The following is a 17,484-nucleotide window of genomic DNA, read 5'->3' as shown; positions in this document are numbered from 1 at the left end:
ACTCAGGTCTTCTAGCTCTTTGCTAGCTCTCTTACCTAGGGACATGATCTAAAATGTTAGTCAAAATATTGAAAATAGAAAGTCTGTGACTCTAGCCTCAACCTCATATCTGTGATCTCACTCCACCCAACCTCCCCTGCCATTAGCCACATTCACAGAACACAGTCACTCATTCTGCTATGGCCACATAGTTTAATATAGGGAACTCCCAGATGAGGAAACTCACACAACTTGCCCACAGATAATCAGGTACTAAATGGCAGAGCCAGGATTTGAACCCAGGAGTGTTGATTCCAAGTCCAGCATTCCCAGTTCAGACAACCCTACAGAGAATGTTGAAGCTGTATTCCCAACGTACTTCCTGGTATCTTAATGATTAGTTCCCCCAGGGAGGACTTCAAGAGGCCTTTTTACCTTCTCCCATTAAAGGAAAGATGCTATTGCAGAAATACCCATTTCACAATAAAACTAAACTGACTCCTTTGGGGCACCACTTTTCTTTCAAAATATTCAAAAAACCAACCATTTAATAAGTTCTTCTAGGATTTTGACAGGAATCCAAGTCAAGCTCCCTGGTTTCTAATTTAGAGGCTCCATCCTCTACCCTTCTTTTGAAAATTGAAACATTTGCTTGACTCCAGTCTTGCAGGAACTATTCTTGCTCCCCTTGATTTTTCAAAGATGGCGGCTCAACAATCATATCTTGCCTGGGAGAGCTGGAGCCAGCTCATACCTGCTCAGGAGACTGGATTGTTACATTTTCAGTAAGCTCATTTACACCCCGGAAATCAATGAAAGCTACAAATCAGGGCTTGACTTATTGTGTTGTTGATTGTCTAGACTTGAGAAAATGTCTATACTGCAGACTAAACTGAACAGTGGGTCATAGGTACTTTTTTTTTTTGGAGATAAACATTTACCAGTAGACCTCTGCTACATACTAGGTCCTTCAAGACCCTGGAATGTCATTAAAAGCAGCCAGAGGCCTTCTTGCTATCTTCTCACTTACCTTGGGTATGAACTCCATGTTAGCCATTTTTATTCAGTCTGTTCCCATTCAAAGATCATGGGATCATCCATTTAGATTTGGAAAGAACCTTAGAGGCCATCTAGAGCTACTATTGCTACTACTACCACCACCACTACTACTACCACTACTATTATTGTTACTCCTCCTCTTACTACTACTCCACCTTTCCCTCCTATTACTACTATTACTACTACTACTACTACTACTACCACTACTACTGTAACTATTACTGCTGCTGCTGCTGCTACTACTACTACCACTCCTTTTCCTCCTCTTATTACTACTGTTACTACTACTACTACCTACTACTACAACAATAACTAATAATAATAAATACTAGTAATACTAACACAACTGCTACTAATAATTATTATTACTATTTTAACACATTTCCATATTACTTTAAGGTTTGTGAAGCATTTAACATAGGTTATCTCCCTTCATACTCATAACAGCCCTGTGAAGTTGGTGCTATTATTATCCCCATTTTAGAGTGGAAGAAAAGATCTCAGAAGGGCGCTGCTGAGGAATCTGAGACCCAGAGGATTGTACCAAAGTCACCTTGGGAAATCAGTTCACTCCTCTGAGCCTCAGTTTCTTTTTTTGTAAAATAGCATCATGGACTGGATCTGGGGTTCTTACCCTTTGTGTATGTCTTTAGCAGCTAAAATCCACCAACCTGTTGCTAGAATAATGGGTTTTTTTTAAAATTCATAATTGATGGAAATGCTAAATTGTAGTTAGAAGTTAGTAAAAATAGAGATGTAATTTTTCCCATCCAAATTTAGAGACTCCTAGAGTCCATCCCAGGGTAAGGACTCCTGGACTAAATGGTCTCTAAGCTCCCTTACAGGTCAGACTCCATAAGCCCATTATTCCCAGGTGTAGCTCTCCAGACCAAGTCCTGCTCACTGCCCCTTTTTACCCTTCACTCCCAAAGGAGCTCATAGAGTTTGAGGTTACAGACAAGGGGTCTCAGTTGGCACCAAAGGCTGCTTTTAGCTTCCAGAGTTTAGTCCTCAGATCCTTCTCCTTGTGTTGAGTCCAGGCTTTGGCCCTTGGGTCAGTGGCCCATCCACAGACCTGAAGAGATAGCCCTGAAGTCCAGCTCCTGGGAAGGCCAATCCATTGGGTTTATTCCATCTCCTCCACGAAACCGGGCAGGAATTTGTCCTTCCCTAGGTGCCCCTGGCTGCTGTTCCTCGGGCATACAGGGGTGCTTTGGCCAGGAGAAGGGGATGCCAGGAGGGAGGCTCCATCACCTAGTATGGGTCTATGGGGCATCTCACCCCCAGGCTGCCCCATCAGCTCAGAGGGGTTTGTGGTATTGCTAGATGAGACCTTTTCTGTTGAGGAGGCTGTTTCAGGGGCTTCACCCAGGGCAGCTCCCATTGCACTGGACTGAAGTAAGAAAAAAGGAAACCACTCAGTGAGTGATCCTACTTTTAAAAAGTAGATAGCTTAACTTTAAAAAACAGGCAATCAATAAACCCATGGGGCAGTTGAATCTCAGTTATCTGTGCACTCTTATCTGTCTTGTGGATTATCCTTAAATAGTATTTCCCACTCCCAAACCACCCACTTCCCTGATCACTTTCTCCACTGGTCTATTTGCTGTCCCCTATTCTATCTCCTGCCTCTGAGACTTTGCACAGGCTGTCCCTGATGCCAGGCATCTTCTTCCTGGGACCCCCCAGATCATCTAGACTGAGCTCAACTGCTTTCACCCCAGGTGTCAGCAGATGCCCCACCCACCATCATAGCCTGTATTTACTGATCTGGGAATATGTATTCTCCAAAGAAGAATGGAAACTCCTTGGGGACAGGCACTGTTTTTCTTTTGCTTTACATCCCCAGCCCATAGCCCAGTGCTTGACACATTGTAAGCTCTTAATAAAAACATGTTAATTGATTGACTAATTGATCAGCCCCATTTAGAGAAAGCTAATTTATCTCAATAACTTAAAATCAGAAAACCATAATGTTAGAGCTGAAAGGGACCTTGAAAGCCATTCAGTCCAATCTCCTCATTTTATAGAGCAGGAAACTGAGGCCCAGAGTGGGGGGAAGGGACTATCTCGAAGCCACATAGCTAGACTCAAGCTGAGGCACATAGAGAACCCAGACTCCTGATTACAAGTAACTATAATTAAGTGTTCTTTCTGAAGATGATGGAATGAAAGCAGTGACTTGCTTGAGCTCTCTCCCCCAGGTCCCTCTAGATGCCTGTAAAAAATGGCTCTAAAGCGTTCTTTCTATTTTTCTATGCTTCCAATAAATTACTTTCTGATTATTAGAAATTATCCCATCCCTACCCTCAGCTTTGACCCCTACATCTCTAAGCCTAGAGAGTTGGGAGTAGATAGCATTGTGCATTGAAAGTGGAGACCCTTTGATGCAATGGAAAGATTTGAGGTAAAAGAACATGGGTTCAAATGCTGCCTCAGCTGCTTACCCCCTGTGTGCCTTTAGGCAAATCACTTTACCACTCTCAGCCTCAGTTTCCTCACTTGTAAATTAAAGAAAATAATAGTTATAAAAATAACAATTTTCTTCATTTGTAACAACGAAGGCTGTTGTAGGGATTTATTGAGATAATTTATGTAAAGCAAACCTAGCTGTGATTCAAGCCAATCACGTAATCAATCAGCAAAAATGCACTGTGGGGTGGGGGGAGGGTACAAAAAGGGGCAAAAGACAAGTGTCTACCCTCGAGGAGCTCACAGTCTAATGGGGGAGACAACATGCTAACAAATAGACAAGCAAGTTTTATACAGGATAAATAGGAAATAATTAGCCAAAGGAAGGCACTAGAAATTAAGGGGAGTTGAGGAAGGCTTCCTATAGAAGGTGGAATTTCAGTTGGGACTTAGAGGAAACCAGGGAGGTCAGTGGGTGGAACTGAGGAAGGAGAACTCTCTGGGTATCATTTTTCTTGTAAATGCTAAAACGAGGTGGATAGAGTGCTGGAGCTGGCATCAGGAAGCCCTGGTTTTAAATCTGGGCCCTGATTTGGCTATGAGATTCTGAGCAAGTCCCCTAACCTCTCTCTGCCTTAGTTTCCTCATCTGTAAAATGGGAATGATAAACAGCACCTCCTTGCCAGGACTGTCGTGAGGATCAATGGAGAGAGCATTTCTAAAGTGCTTTGCAGTCCCTGATGGCCCATAGAAATATTAGTTAATATGATTGTTGTTATTATTATTATTACGAGGGATCGGACCAAAGGATTCTCTAAAATCTCGTCCAGCTCTAGAGCCTGAGAACTGTTTTCATTTCAAAATGGAGGTGAGGCTCTCCTGCCTTCTTCCTTCACTCCCCACAGCCCTGCTCCCATCTCTTCCTTTCCTCCTCAGTAGCTTCTCTCTGGCCAAGGCTGCTCTGGGCTTACCCTAGCAGCGCGGTGATGGGGTGCTCTCTACCCCACACCCCAGCCCTTGGAAGTCGGGGGAGGGGGCCCTACTGCCGGGGTCTCCAGGGACAGCCCCTCATTGAGCCCTCTTCCCCACACTTCCCACAAAGCCCTGCCCTGCCCGGTCCTCACAGCCAGGCCCAAGCATGGGCTGCTCTCTGCCATCTTGTTTCCAGAGGCATTATGGGAAGGCCACCAGTGGCACACCAGGCTGTCGTTCTGAACACCGTACTTCTTGTTCCCCAGGAGCCAGTAGGTTTTCATTTTTCCTTTGCCCTGAAAGAAGGGGAAGCACCTCAGCTGGGCCTGTGAGACCGCGGCATCTCTGGGAGCTTGGATTCCTGCTACAGCTGTGTCCTATCAGGCCCCTACGAGAGGGCAGGGATGGGTCTTGGGTTTCCTCCACCCCAGTCCCATAGTGCTGTGCTAAATGCCTTACATCCAGTAGGTACCCAACAATTATTTTTTGAATGAATGAATGAAAGAAATATCACCAGCAGAATCTCAAAGTTGGAAGGGAGGGGAGCAGTGTAGCAGAGTGGCACTTGCATTTAAATCCTGGCTCCGCTTCCTACTACTGTTGGGAAGGTCCCTTAACCTCTCTGGACCTCAGTTCTTTATCTGTAAAATGGGACCTCATCTGTAAAACAGCCTCTTCAATCCTATGATGTCGGCAGTTATCAAGTCCAACTTGTACCTGAACGGGAATCCTTTCTACAACATCCCAAGAGCCAAGGAGGCAGCCAGTCTCTGTTCGAAGGCCTCTAGTGAGGGGGAATATACAATGGAAACAGCATCACCTCGGATGCTTGCTAGTTGTTTCCACAAGTTGCTTACCCTTCTGTAAAATGGGAGGAAGGGGAGGTGTGCTCAAGATGACCTCTTAAAGCCCTCCCCAGCTCTACATCTCAGGTGCTATGATCACTGTGGGCCTAAGCTGGCATCTCAATCGATCTAACCCAGCCGCTTCTCACCTTGACGTCAATCTCTCCTCGAAGCTCAATTTCATACGCGTCATCCGTCAGGAGGGTCTGGTAGGTGGCGGAGCTGATGTGAATCTTTTGGGCTGCCAGATGGAAAGACATTAGCAAGCAGAGAGAGGCTGGGGGCTGGGATGTGACCTGGACTATTAGCCCCAGCCCCCTGTTCCTCCCCAGGGAGAGAGAAGATGAATGAGTATTCCTGTTTGTGAAAAGGGACAGAGTTCTTTCCAGCACGGGGTGGAGGGTGGTGGGGATGGGGGACAGGTAGGAGGCAGATTAACTGGATTACCTTCTAATGAGTTCTCCACCTCTGATAGAGAGACAGAGAGAGCAAGAAGGAGGCTGAGGAGGGGTTGAAGATGAAATCAGTGGGGAGGGGAGGCCTCCTGGAGACCCTGTGGAGGGAGGCAGAACAGTAGGGTAGACCTAGGGAGCCAAGGGACCTCACTGGGCTCAGCTCTTTTTTTTTTTCTGGCTAGGCAGTGGGGTTAAGTGACTTGCCCAGGGCCACACAGCTAGTAAGTGTCAAGTGTTTGGTCTGAGGCCACATTTGAACTCAGGTCCTCCTGACTCCAGGGCCGATGCTCTGTCCACTGCGCCACCTAGCTGCCCCCTCAGCTCTTTTTTCACACAGCCTCGTGGTCATGGGCCAGTCATTTCTTCTAGGGCCCCATTTCCTTCAGTGGGAGTTCTTAGGAAAGGATGTTGGGAAAGCCAAGTAAACTTGAGGCACTCACGCAGACTGGTAGATTCCATCCTCGACGCTGTGTTGACTGTGTCTCCAAAGAGGCAGTAGCGGGGCATTTTGTAGCCAACCACACCGGCCACACAGGGGCCTATAGGGAAGGCAAAGCCAGGGGGAGGGAAAGGAAGGGGCAAAGGAAAGAAGAAGGAATGGAAGGAGAGAGCCCCAGATTCTAACCCACGTCCTCTGGCCCCCAAACCAGTCTGCTTTCTAGCACATCTTGACTATTGTCTTCTAGGGATCTCAAAGATCTAGTCTCACCCTCCTGGCCTCAGAGATGAGGAATGTGAGATCCAGAGAGTTGAGAGGACTTACCTACAATCCCACTGGCAGGAAGTGGAAGGGCTGGGCCTCCCGTTATATCATAATGCCCCATATCTACACAGGGATATTGCTGTACCAGGGCACTGAAGCCTGAGTCATCTTTAACAATACCTAGCTTTTCAATAACAAAGCACTCTACAAATATCAATCCTCACAGCAACCCTGGGAGGTAGGAGCAATTATTATCCCCATTGTACAGATGAGGAAACTGAGGCACAGTGGTCAAGTGACTTGCCCAGGATCACACAGCTAGTTAAGTGTCAAGTGTTTGGTCTGAGGCTGGATTTGAACTCAGGTCCTCCTGACTTCAGAGCCAGTGCTCTATCCACTGTGCCACCTAACTGCCCCGTGGATCTCTTCTTGGAATTATGTTTTTATATGTATAAAATAAAGTACAGAGCATTACAAAGGAAACTGATATCTATATTGAAATATAGTTATCAACATATTAGATACCCAAATATAAGAACCCCTTCTACAGGTAACCATGAAGGTCCGTTCTCCCTCTTCCACTCCGTCTACTAACCTGCCTGGCTTCCTTTAAGTACTAACCAAAATCTCACCTCCTACAGGAAGCCTTTCCCAATCCCTCTCAATTCCAGTATCTTCCCTCTGTTAATTATTTCCTATTTATTCTGTGTATAGTTTGCTTTGAATATGTTTGTTTGCAAGTTGTCTCCTCTATTAAATTGTAAGCTCTTTAAGGGCAGGAACTGTCTTTTGCTTCTTTTTATATCCCCAGAGCTTAGCACAATGCCTGGCACATAGTAGGTGCTTAATAAAGGTTCTGTTTGTTGTTTTGAGTTGTTTCAGTCACGCCAGACTCTTTGTGAGCCCATTTGTTTTTGTTTTTGTTTTTGTTTTTTTGGCAGAGATATTGGAGTGGTTGGCCATTTCCTTCTCCAGCTTATTTTACAGATGAGGAAACTGAGGCAAACAGGGTAAAGTGACTTGCCCAGGGTCCTACAGCTAGTGTCTGAGGGCAGATTTGAACTCAGGTCTTCCTGACTCTAGGCCCAGTTCTCTATTTGCTGATCCATCTAACTGCCCCATAAATGTTTATTGAATTGAAATCAATAATCCTCTAATGTGCTCAGGAAAATTGAAAACTCCAGTGAATTTGTTGGCATGAGCCCCCATTTCAAAGACGGAGAAATTGATTTTGAGAACATGAAGAATCCTCTCCCTATATCCACCAAGTGGTAAGAGGTTGAGAAAGGCTATTTGCCCCATTCTGCTGACCAGGCCCCACACCCGGGCATCTGCCCACCTCCTCTTACCTGTGTGGATTCCAGCCCTCAGCTGCAGCTTCTCCCCGGGCATGTGGGGGATCAGGACCTGGCGCACAGCAGCCACCAGGTCCAGCGCCATTTTAGCAATCTCATCGGCATGCTTCTCCCCATTCCTTTCAGGTAGCCCACTTACCACCATATATGCATCACCAATGGTCTCCACCTGCAGGGGATGAGAGGCATCTGTAGGCAGCTGTTGTCCTGGCTTGTCTTCTGACATGATTCCCCTCATTTGGCCGTGGCCCCTGAGTCTCCACCAGCCTTCCCCAACCTGGCCATGACCCCTGACTCTCCCTCTACCTTCTCCCAACCTGGCCATGGCCCCTGAGCCTCCACCAGCCTTCCCCAACCTGGCCATGACCCCTGAGTCTCCCTCCACCTCCTCCCACCCTGGCCATGGCCCCTGAGCCTTCACTCACCTTGTAGACATCATAGGACTCAATCCTCGTGTCAAAGCAGACATACAGGTTGTTGAGCATGTCCACCACTTGCAGGGGAGTGCAGGAGGCAGCAATACTGGTGAAGCCCACAATGTCCGAGAAGAAGATGGTCACCTGGCCCCAGGAAAGCAGAGCAGAGGGAGACAAGAGGAGAGCCTCTCAAAAAACAGCAGGCCTGCTTTCAGGGTATCCTAGAGCTCTGGGGTTGAGGCACAGAAAAACGGGGCAGACAGGTAGCACAGCAGATGGAGTATGGGCCTGGAGTCAGGAGGACCTGAGTTCAAATCTGGCCTCAGGCACTTAATAGCTGTGTGACCCTGGGCCAGTCAGTTAACCTTTCTCAACCTCAGTTTCCCTATCTATAAAATGGGGACAATAGTTTCTCCCTCCTAGGGTTGTTATAAGGCTCAGATGAGACAATGTCAGGTCAGCAAACCTTGAATAAACATCAACTACTCTGGATAACATGGTTAATTAACAAAAGGCACTGTCACTAAATTGCTACATGACCTTGGAAAAGTGTCCTGATCTCTCTGGGCCCCAGTTTCTCTACCTGCTGACCTTCCTTTTCCCCAGGGTGCTGTTTGAACAGGGAGACCCACATGGCATCTCCTCCCTTTTCCTGGATCCCCCTCCCTCTGAACCTCCATGCAGTGATGCGGCCAAAGATGGACAGAGATTATTAGTGGTTTTGTTTACTACGATTATTTAATTTCTTAAGCAATCCAGTGATTTGATCAGCATAGAGGACGCTCACTGAGGCACTCCCTGCACCAATAAAGATCAGCACTTTTTTCTCCAACTTACGTCTTCGGGCACTGAGAAGTCTTGACCCAAAGGTCAGCGCTCATGGGCCCTTGCTCTCCCCCTCCCTCTCCCCTTCCTCCTCTCCCCCTTCTTTCCTTTCCCCTTCTCTCTTTTCACTAAACCAGTCTGCCTCCTACCAATGTTATTAATAATATCAGATTTTGCTGTTCAGTTGTATCCAACTCTTCATGACCAGGTTTGGGGTTTTCTTGACAAAGATACTGGAGTGGTTTGCCACTTACTTCTCCATCTTACAAAGGGTGAAGTGACTTGCCCAAGGTCACACAGCTTAATAAGTATCTGAAGCTGGATTTGAACTCAGGTCTTCCTGACTCTGGGCCTGCTGCTCTATCCACTGTGCCCCCTGGCTGCCCCTATTCGGAAATTACTAATTTGAATACTGTAATATGAGATTACTAAAATATTAATATGAATGCCCTCCACCAAAGTCCTTTGATGCCACATTATGGCACATAGGTGACTCAGGGTTCTCAAGACTCTGCCGGCAGAGCCCAACCACTGGTAGGTCCTACCCAGGAAGAAAGGATTCAAGGACAGGCCTGGTAACAGACCACAGGCGGTTGTCTGAGGACCGGCCGAATCAGATTCAGAGAGGCCCACTGCCAGGCGGGCTGAAGGGGGAATGAATAGGAGCCAACATTTATACGGAGATTTAAGTCTTATAGAGCACTTTACAAATACTATCTAATTTGATCCTCACAACAATCCTGGGAGGTGCTATTATTATGACCCCCATTTTATAGATCAGGAAACTGAGGTAAACAGAGATTGAGCAATTTGCCCAGAATCACATATCTAGCAAATGGCTAAGGCTAAATTTGAACTCAGGTCTTCCTGATTCCATGCCCAGTGCTCTGTCCATCATGTTACCTATCTACCACCACCCCCGAATTATTTTGTATTTACTCCATATATATTTCATGTTTAGTTACATATCGTCCATCCCCATCCCTGGTAGAATGTAAGCTCTTTGAAGGCAGGGACAGAATTGTTTTTGTCTTTGTGTCTACCTAGTACAGTGACTGGCACACAGTACGGGCTCAGTAACTTTTCAAATCAAATTGAAATACTATTTACCAAGTCTCAGAGAGTTAAAAATCAACCCCTACAAAAATCTTAGATGCCTGAAGTCTTTGAGTGGGTACAATGATGCTGAGAGTAAGAAATAATCATTCATCTAACAGTAATTCACAGTGGATGAAGCACAGAGGGACAGGCTTGGGCTCCAGTAAAGAAAAGCTTCTTACCAACTAGAGCTGTGCTATTTGGAAGTGGAGATTATGTAAAAACAAAAACACTTAAAGGTTTTTATTGTTTTGTTTTTTTATGGAGAACTTGGGGAGGGAGCTTCCCCAGGAGACGGTAAGCTTCTTCTCACTAGAGGGCTTCCGCTGGAGGCTGGGGGCCACTGGTTGGCAACATCATAAAGGAGATTCTAGTTCAGGCCTGGGTTTGACTAGATGCCCACTGGGGGCCTTCCAGCCTAGAGTCTGTGGTTTCTATAACACTAAGATTTGTGGAGCACTTTCCCATGACAACCCTGTGAGGTAGGTGGTATAACTTTTATCTTCCCTATTTAACAGAAGAGGAAATTGAGGGACCCACCCACAGTAACAAATCTAGTACTGATCAGAACAGGAATTTCAATCCAGCTTCCAAATTTATTACCTTTTCCAATAGACTGTGCAGCAGGACCCTATCATGTCTCAATCAGTTAGTTAATAAATATTTATTAAGCCCCTACTACATATTGTGAACCACTTTGAGCCCCCCCATCACCTGAGAAAGGCCTGAAACCTGGATTGGCCAATCAGGAAAAAGACATTTTTGGCCCACTCTGCACTCAACCTACCACAATGCCTTGTGTGCTCTGGCATAACAGACATGCTTTGCTTTGCTCTCTGAGGGAACCCAAAATGCCCTTTCCGTGTCAGCAGCTACAAGGCCAGACGAAGCCGACCGAAGCATTCTTTTGTTTATGACTACCACGGACACGATGCCTTGAACAGGACACTATCTTGAATAATGGGACTTATCTTATGTTTTCTTATATTGTATTACGTCACGTTAATGGCAAAAGAAATATAGACATCCTGGATCTACAATTTAAATTGGTATCTTGACATTCTCCTATCCCATTGTATTTACAATCTATCCTATTAAGAAATTCCTTTCTCACATTATGGTTAAACACATATGGAGACTATAATTTTGGTTGACACAGGCATCCTGACAGGATTGCTCTAAGTATATAAGGGGTCTCCTTCAGCTTGTTTACTCTGAGTTCAGAATTATTTTCTGACTCCATCATGCATGATTCTCTGGCTTAATGAGAATAAATAAGTACGTTACAGCACATGTACAGCCTGATTTTGTTTGTTTCTCACTCAAACTTTTGGTAAGGTGAACCCCATTCTGTGTGTTCTTTGGACAAACCTCTGGTAAATGGTCGACAGTTTCAGCTGCTAGGTGGCACAGTGGATAGAGTGTTGGGCTTGGAATCAAGAAGATACATCTTCATGAGTTCAAATCTGGCCTCAGACTTAGTTGTGTGACCCTGGGCAGGTCCCTTTACTTTGTTTGCCTCAGCTCTTCATCTGTAAAATGAGCTGGAGAAGGAAATGGCAAGGTGCTCCAGTATCTTTGCCGAGAAAACCTCAAATGGGGTCACAAAGAGTTGGATACAACAGCAACAGACATGTCAGGCACTGTGCTAAACGCTAGGGATACAAAGACAGGCAAAAGACAATCCCTGCCCTCAAGGAGCTCACAGTCCAACATAGGGGAAGCAACATTCAAATAACCACATAAGAACAAATTATAGACAGGATAAACTAGAGAAAATCCACAGAAGGAAGACACTAGAACTAAGAGGGATTAGGAAAGACTTCTGGTAGAAGGTGGGATTTTAGCTGGGACTTAGAGGAAGCCAGAAGGCAAGAGGCTGAGGGAGAGTACTTCAGGTATGAGGCACAGCCTGGGGAAATGCCCAGAGTCAGGAGAGGGAGAATCTTGTTGGAGAAAGAGCCAGGAGATGGAGATGAGGAGAGAGAGCATTCAGGACAGCAGGCACATTCAGTTAAAATGCAGGGGTTTTGGGGCCACTTTCTCATCCTTTTCTTTAAAAAAAAAATAATAATACAAATGTTTTACTGACGCTCTTTAGCTCTCCATGGCTATGGATTCCCAATGACTGCATCACAAACCCCTCTCTTTAGCAAAACAAAACACAGCACATTGGCTGTCTGACATCATACGCTTCATTATGCACCTCTAGGGCACCATGTCTCTGCTGAGAGATAAGAAATGTATTTCACTATCAGGCTTCTGAAGTTGGAGCATGAGTCCCCCTCCTTTTCTAATTTGATCAAAGTTACAAGGTGCCCCACCCCAACAATTTCCCTACCCCTTATTCCTACATCCTCTGCCTGAAGCTTTGTTCTGTATCTATCCCCTGCCCTAATTACAGGTAATTATCCTCCACAAAGCAATCTGGAAGCAAAATGCAAATAACAGTCCTTTCCCAGTGAGCCTCATGCTGTGTCTCTAGGAGAATGAGCGACAACAGCATGTCTCCTCATTTCTGAAAAAACAGCTGAACCATAGTTCAAACCAATCCACATCTCCCACTGACGAAAATGAGGTTTTGGTCACTAGTGTTCACGTCCACTCTGAGGCTTAGCAGGTGTGGGCTTCCTGTCCCACCTGGATCCCATCCCCTGCTCTGGGGACCGTCCAGCGGGAGGCTGCTAGGGTCAGAGCTAGACAGGTCACTGGCCACCACTGCCCTGTCTGTTCCTTCATCACACCTGGCTCCTGGCCCAGGTCTGCCCCCTGGTTCCTTAATGCCACCTCAGGTACCCAGGACCCCGAACTAGGAAGAAAGTATTTTATTCCAGGTTCTCTTTCTTTTTCAATTTGGTCCAAATTATGGGGCAGCTGCTGAGACTCTCTATCCTTTCTTCTCTTCTTCCCCTCTCCCTCCTACCTCCTTCTCCAGCCTCCTAAGCGTTGGCTTGTTTCCAACACCTGGGGCTAATTAGGGGGTAATTATTCCCCACTGCACCAAGGAACAAAATGCAAATAATTTTCCCTCCCCCTTTGAATCTCCAGCTGCTCAGTCAGCAAAGAGAAGGAAAGAGAACCTTTGCACCCAGAACAGGGGACCTCAAACCTTTTGGTCTGGAGACCCCTTTACACTCAAAAAAACTGAGGACCCCAAAGGGGTTTTGTTTATGTGTATTTTTTGCCATAGAGATTTATCACACTTGAAATTAAAATGTCTTAGTATTATCGTGCAGAATAGTTTTGACCTTGCAAGCCCCTGAAATGGTCTTGGAGTACCTCCCATGAGTCACCAGGCTATGCTTTGGAAACCACTAACCCTGAGGAGCGTCTAACAAGTGCAAGCATCCATATGGGGGTTTGGGGGCTTTGCTGATTTGTCTCAGAATCTTCACATGTAGTAGGTCTCAGGTGGGAAGCCCCCTCACACCTGCCGATGGAAAGGACCTGGCAGTGGGAAGCAGGGGTCCTGGGTGGGATGCCAACTCTGTCCTTGGCTTGGTCATAGGGTCATAGATTTCAAGCTGGAGAGAACCTTAGGGGTTATTGACCCCTAAATTGTGCCCTGAACCTCAGTTTACCAATGAGGAAAATGAGGCCACATGAAAACAGTAATACCTGCCCTACTAACCCTACACAGCTTTTGTGAGAAGGAAATGGAATAAAAGAGGTAGAAAATCAGGAACTCTGGGTTGTGGTCCTTGCTTTGCCATGAGAGTCAGCTAGGTGACGCCTCCCACTGACCTGGGAATTAGGAAACCCTGAATTGAAATCCTCAGGCACTTACTACCTGGACAAGTCATTTAAACATTCTCAGCCTCAGTTTCCTCATCTGAAAAATGGAGATTAGAACATTTAATTAGATAGCTGTGTGATCTTGGGCAATTCATTTGGATTTTCTAAGCCTCAGTTTCCTCATCTGTAAAAAAGGGATAATAATGGCATCTAGCTTTTGAGTTTTGTGACCCTGGGCAGTTAATTAAACCTTTTTAAGCCTCAGTTTCCTGGTAAAGTTCATGAAGTGCTAGACCTGGAGTGAGGAGGAACTAAAGTGGATGTGTGACCCTGGGCAAGTCATTTAACCACTAGCTCTTCTGTAAAATGGGAGAAATCTTAGCACTTCTTTCACACATCGTTGTGAGGCCCAAATGAGATAATATTTATAAAATACTTCGAAAAGATTTAAAACACTACATGTAATATTATCTATGATTACAAAAGTGCTAGCTATTATTAACCAGCTGTGTGATCTTCATCAAGGTAACTTGACTTCTTGGAGACCTAGTTTTCTAATTTGTAAAAATGGGAGAGTTGGGCGTGGCTATCTACAAGCTCCCTTTCATCTGCAACAGTCTTTGAGTCTGTGCTATTGGTAAGGAGGACTCATTGGAGGACCACTGGAAGCAACTAGCTCCTCCCTCAACCAGACTTTTTCCAGAGACATCTTCTCTCCCAGGGACTCACTGAGTTTGGCCTCGTCTTCCCAGTTCTTGGACAGACTGGCTTCTTCAACCTTCTCTCCATTTCTGCTCACCTTCTCTCATGAGCTTTGGTCATTTACTCTCTGGGACCAATACCCTCAGATTTTTAAAGCACCTTTGCCCTCCCCCTATCATTAAATAAATATTGGATAGCTGCTTAATTCACCTGGGGTGTATTTGAACAATGAGAAAGGCCTTGAGCTAAAATAACGAAAATCTAACCAGAATTTCAAACACCAGTAAGAGGGTGGGAACAGACTGGGTGTCCCAAAAGTCTTAGTGTGGCTTTGAGCCATTAAAGCTTCTGAAATGTACATACAAGGTGTCCCCAAAGTCTTGATGCAGCCTTAAGCTTTTAAAGGTCTTGGATTACCCTGGGCATATATTTCAGAATAAAATCCCTGAAATCACACCATGTAGACAGGTCTCTATCTTGCCCTTTTAAAAGGTTGTCCCTATCCAGTGATCAAGAGTAAAAGTTAGAGGAAAGGGGACATTCCCAAAATAAAAACGTCCCTCCTCCCTCCCCTTTCCCGACTCCCCAAAAAAGATATATTCAGTTACACAGGATTCTGAAGTCCTGCCCAGTCCTGTAGGCAAGCATTAATTAATTCCTTCAATAAACATTTATAAATCATCTACTGTGTACAGAGTCCTTTGCTAGATACTAGATGAGATGAAAGTTTAGATAAGACCTACTCCTTTCTCTTGGGGAGCCAATGGTCCAGTAGGGAAATAAGTCAAGCACAGAAGTAACTCTAATACACAACATCACCCAGTAGGTACATGAGAAGAAGCAGAATAGGGCTTTGTGAGGGCTGACAAGGTGGGGACTGGCCTGAGCAAAGGACTAGAGGTCGAAGAGCCTGAGGTGTGTTAGCGGGGGAAGGGGTTACCCAGTATGCCTGGGGAGCAATTGTTAAAGGGGAGTAATGAGAGATAATGCTTCAAAGGGAGGGTAATACCAGATTCAATACTTTGAATGCTAGATAAAGAAATCCAGACTTTACTTGGGAGGCAATCAGGAGCCATAGAAGATGTTTGAGTAGAGGAGTAATACAGTCAGATCTATGGGGAAGGAAGGTTATCCTGGCAGCAGCGTGAAGGATGGAGGAGAGGTGGGGAAGAGATCTGACACAGGAAAAGCTGTTGGTAGACAATTGCCATAGCCTACGTTGGTGCCAATGAGGTCCTGTACTATGGTAGCAGCAGTGGGATTAGAGGGGAAGGGATGATTGTGGGGATAGATCAGGCAGGAGATGCTAACTGACTGAATATGAGGGCACAGTCTTACCTGCTCATAGTCCTCAGCCTCAACATGCCTGTGTCTCCGAAGTTGCTTTGCCACAGATTTGGGCAGCATCTGGTGGAGGAGGTTTTCAGCCAGCCTCCGTTCATGCTTCAGAGCCTCAGTCCTTGCCCTGAGGTTCCGGGCATAGTTCTGGATCCACAGGGTCATCTGCTTGAAGGACACGAAGAAGATGGGATAGATGAGGCCAGTCACCAGCAGCAAGCTAACCTTAAGGCTCACGGATGAGAGGATGGCCCTGGCTTTCCCATCCAGCTTCTCACGGCCAAGGTCCCAAAGGCAGCGATGTACACCCATGAGGCCCTGAGCCAGGGCTCTCCCAGGGCCCAAGGGAGAGAGTGCCAAGAAAGGCTGAAAGAGAGAAATGCCTTCCACAGATATGGGCAGGGAGAGGGACAGATTGGCATCACTCAGCCAGCAGCTCTGCAGGTCCTCTGAAGCAAGAAGGGCAAAGTTAAGGATGGGGAGCATTTGGTACCATCTTGCCTCCCTGTCTTGGGGCTGCTGAAAGACCTGGAGAAGGAATTCTTGGACCCGTAAGAGGATCTTCAAGGAGACTGCATCAACCAGGTCAGGGTTACTCCTCACTGCCTTGAGGGTCTCCTCAGGATCCCCTAGGACCTGAAGCAGTTCTGAGATGAGCACAGAGAGCTGTGAGCCCAGCTCAAGGGCTGAGGACACGTTGAGTCTTTGCCTTGCCATATCCATGTACAATCCACAGACTTGCTCATCCTGGCATCCAGGATTGTTGAGACGTAGCCCATCTTCCTCCTTTCTACAGAGAGCCTCCATGTGGTCCAGCAGCTCCCTATGTGACAGGCTGTTGTCACTGAACGGGGAGGCCACCCGTGGGTGCCAGCAGACACCCCTCCTCTCTTGGAGGAACCTGACCAAGGGCACCACCAAGAGGTGTCTGCAGGATGACAGATCCTCAAGGGCCAGCTCTGTGCTCCTCCACCTCTCAAGGCCGTCCTTCAAGTCCAGGGTGATGAAACCCAAGAGGGTCAACAGAGAGAACACACAAGCCCCCAAGACCCTCCTCATTGCCTGGCTGGCTCCAGGGTTGGAGAGAGGAGAACATCTGGAATGAGCAGAGCACAAACACCATCACCAAAGACCATATGGACAACTCCTCTGCGGTGGGAGGAAATGCTCCCACTAGAAAGCACTGTTGAGATTGGAGAGCTTACTTAAACTCGCTTCCCCTGATGACTATCATGCATTATCTGATTAACCTAATGAGACTGCTCATTAATAATTCTCCATCATTCATCATAACTCTTAATTATTCCCACATGGACTGTTCCCCCCATCCACCCATTTGGATGATACGTAGCAAAATTTTCATCTTGGCCTGAGTTGTTGGGATGACAATTCCATCCCTAAGCACTAAAGGCGAAGGTGAAGTGGGACTGGGGGAGGAGGAGTGCCCACAAGCTCTCAATAGAGGGTAGAGAGAATTTCTAGGACCTTCAGGAGCCTTCCAAATGCTAAAAGTTTGGTTAGAAGCCACCTCTCACTCATCACATTAAAAAGGCTTGGGGGTGGAGGGAGGCAACCAGGTGACGCAGTGGA

General features: G+C 46.3%; 1 protein-coding gene across 1 annotated transcript; it reads right to left on the bottom strand.

The window, feature by feature from the left end:
* Positions 1-178: 178 nt before the first annotated feature.
* Positions 179-17,040, bottom strand: LOC110197940 (uncharacterized). Its single transcript, XM_020972014.2, has 7 exons — positions 15,895-17,040; positions 8,206-8,340; positions 7,775-7,949; positions 6,163-6,261; positions 5,417-5,508; positions 4,575-4,718; positions 179-2,431 (listed from the first exon to the last, which is right to left on the bottom strand). The coding sequence occupies exons 1-7, from the start codon at positions 16,951-16,953 to the stop codon at positions 2,165-2,167; spliced, it is 1,971 nt and encodes a 656-aa protein (XP_020827673.2). The 5' UTR covers positions 16,954-17,040; the 3' UTR covers positions 179-2,164.
* Between the last annotated feature and the right edge of the window lie 444 nt (positions 17,041-17,484).

This window comes from Phascolarctos cinereus, unplaced genomic scaffold (assembly GCF_003287225.1).
Source record: "Phascolarctos cinereus isolate Bilbo 61053 unplaced genomic scaffold, phaCin_HiC Scaffold_726;HRSCAF=1367, whole genome shotgun sequence".
Taxonomy (NCBI): Eukaryota; Metazoa; Chordata; class Mammalia; order Diprotodontia; family Phascolarctidae; genus Phascolarctos; species Phascolarctos cinereus.
This window is presented reverse-complemented; position numbering and strand designations above follow the sequence as displayed.

Bases quoted from the DNA above. Each gene is read 5' to 3' on its own strand.
- LOC110197940 (XM_020972014.2), bottom strand. From the start codon at position 16,953: ATGAGGAGGGTCTTGGGGGCTTGTGTGTTCTCTCTGTTGACCCTCTTG. The intron at 8,341-15,894 runs GTAAGACTGTGC...TCCTGGGGCCAG, and splicing joins AGGCTGAGGACTATGAGCAG to GTGACCATCTTCTTCTCGGA. The intron at 5,509-6,162 runs GTGAGTGCCTCA...TCCATCTGGCAG, and splicing joins GATGGAATCTACCAGTCTGC to CCCAAAAGATTCACATCAGC.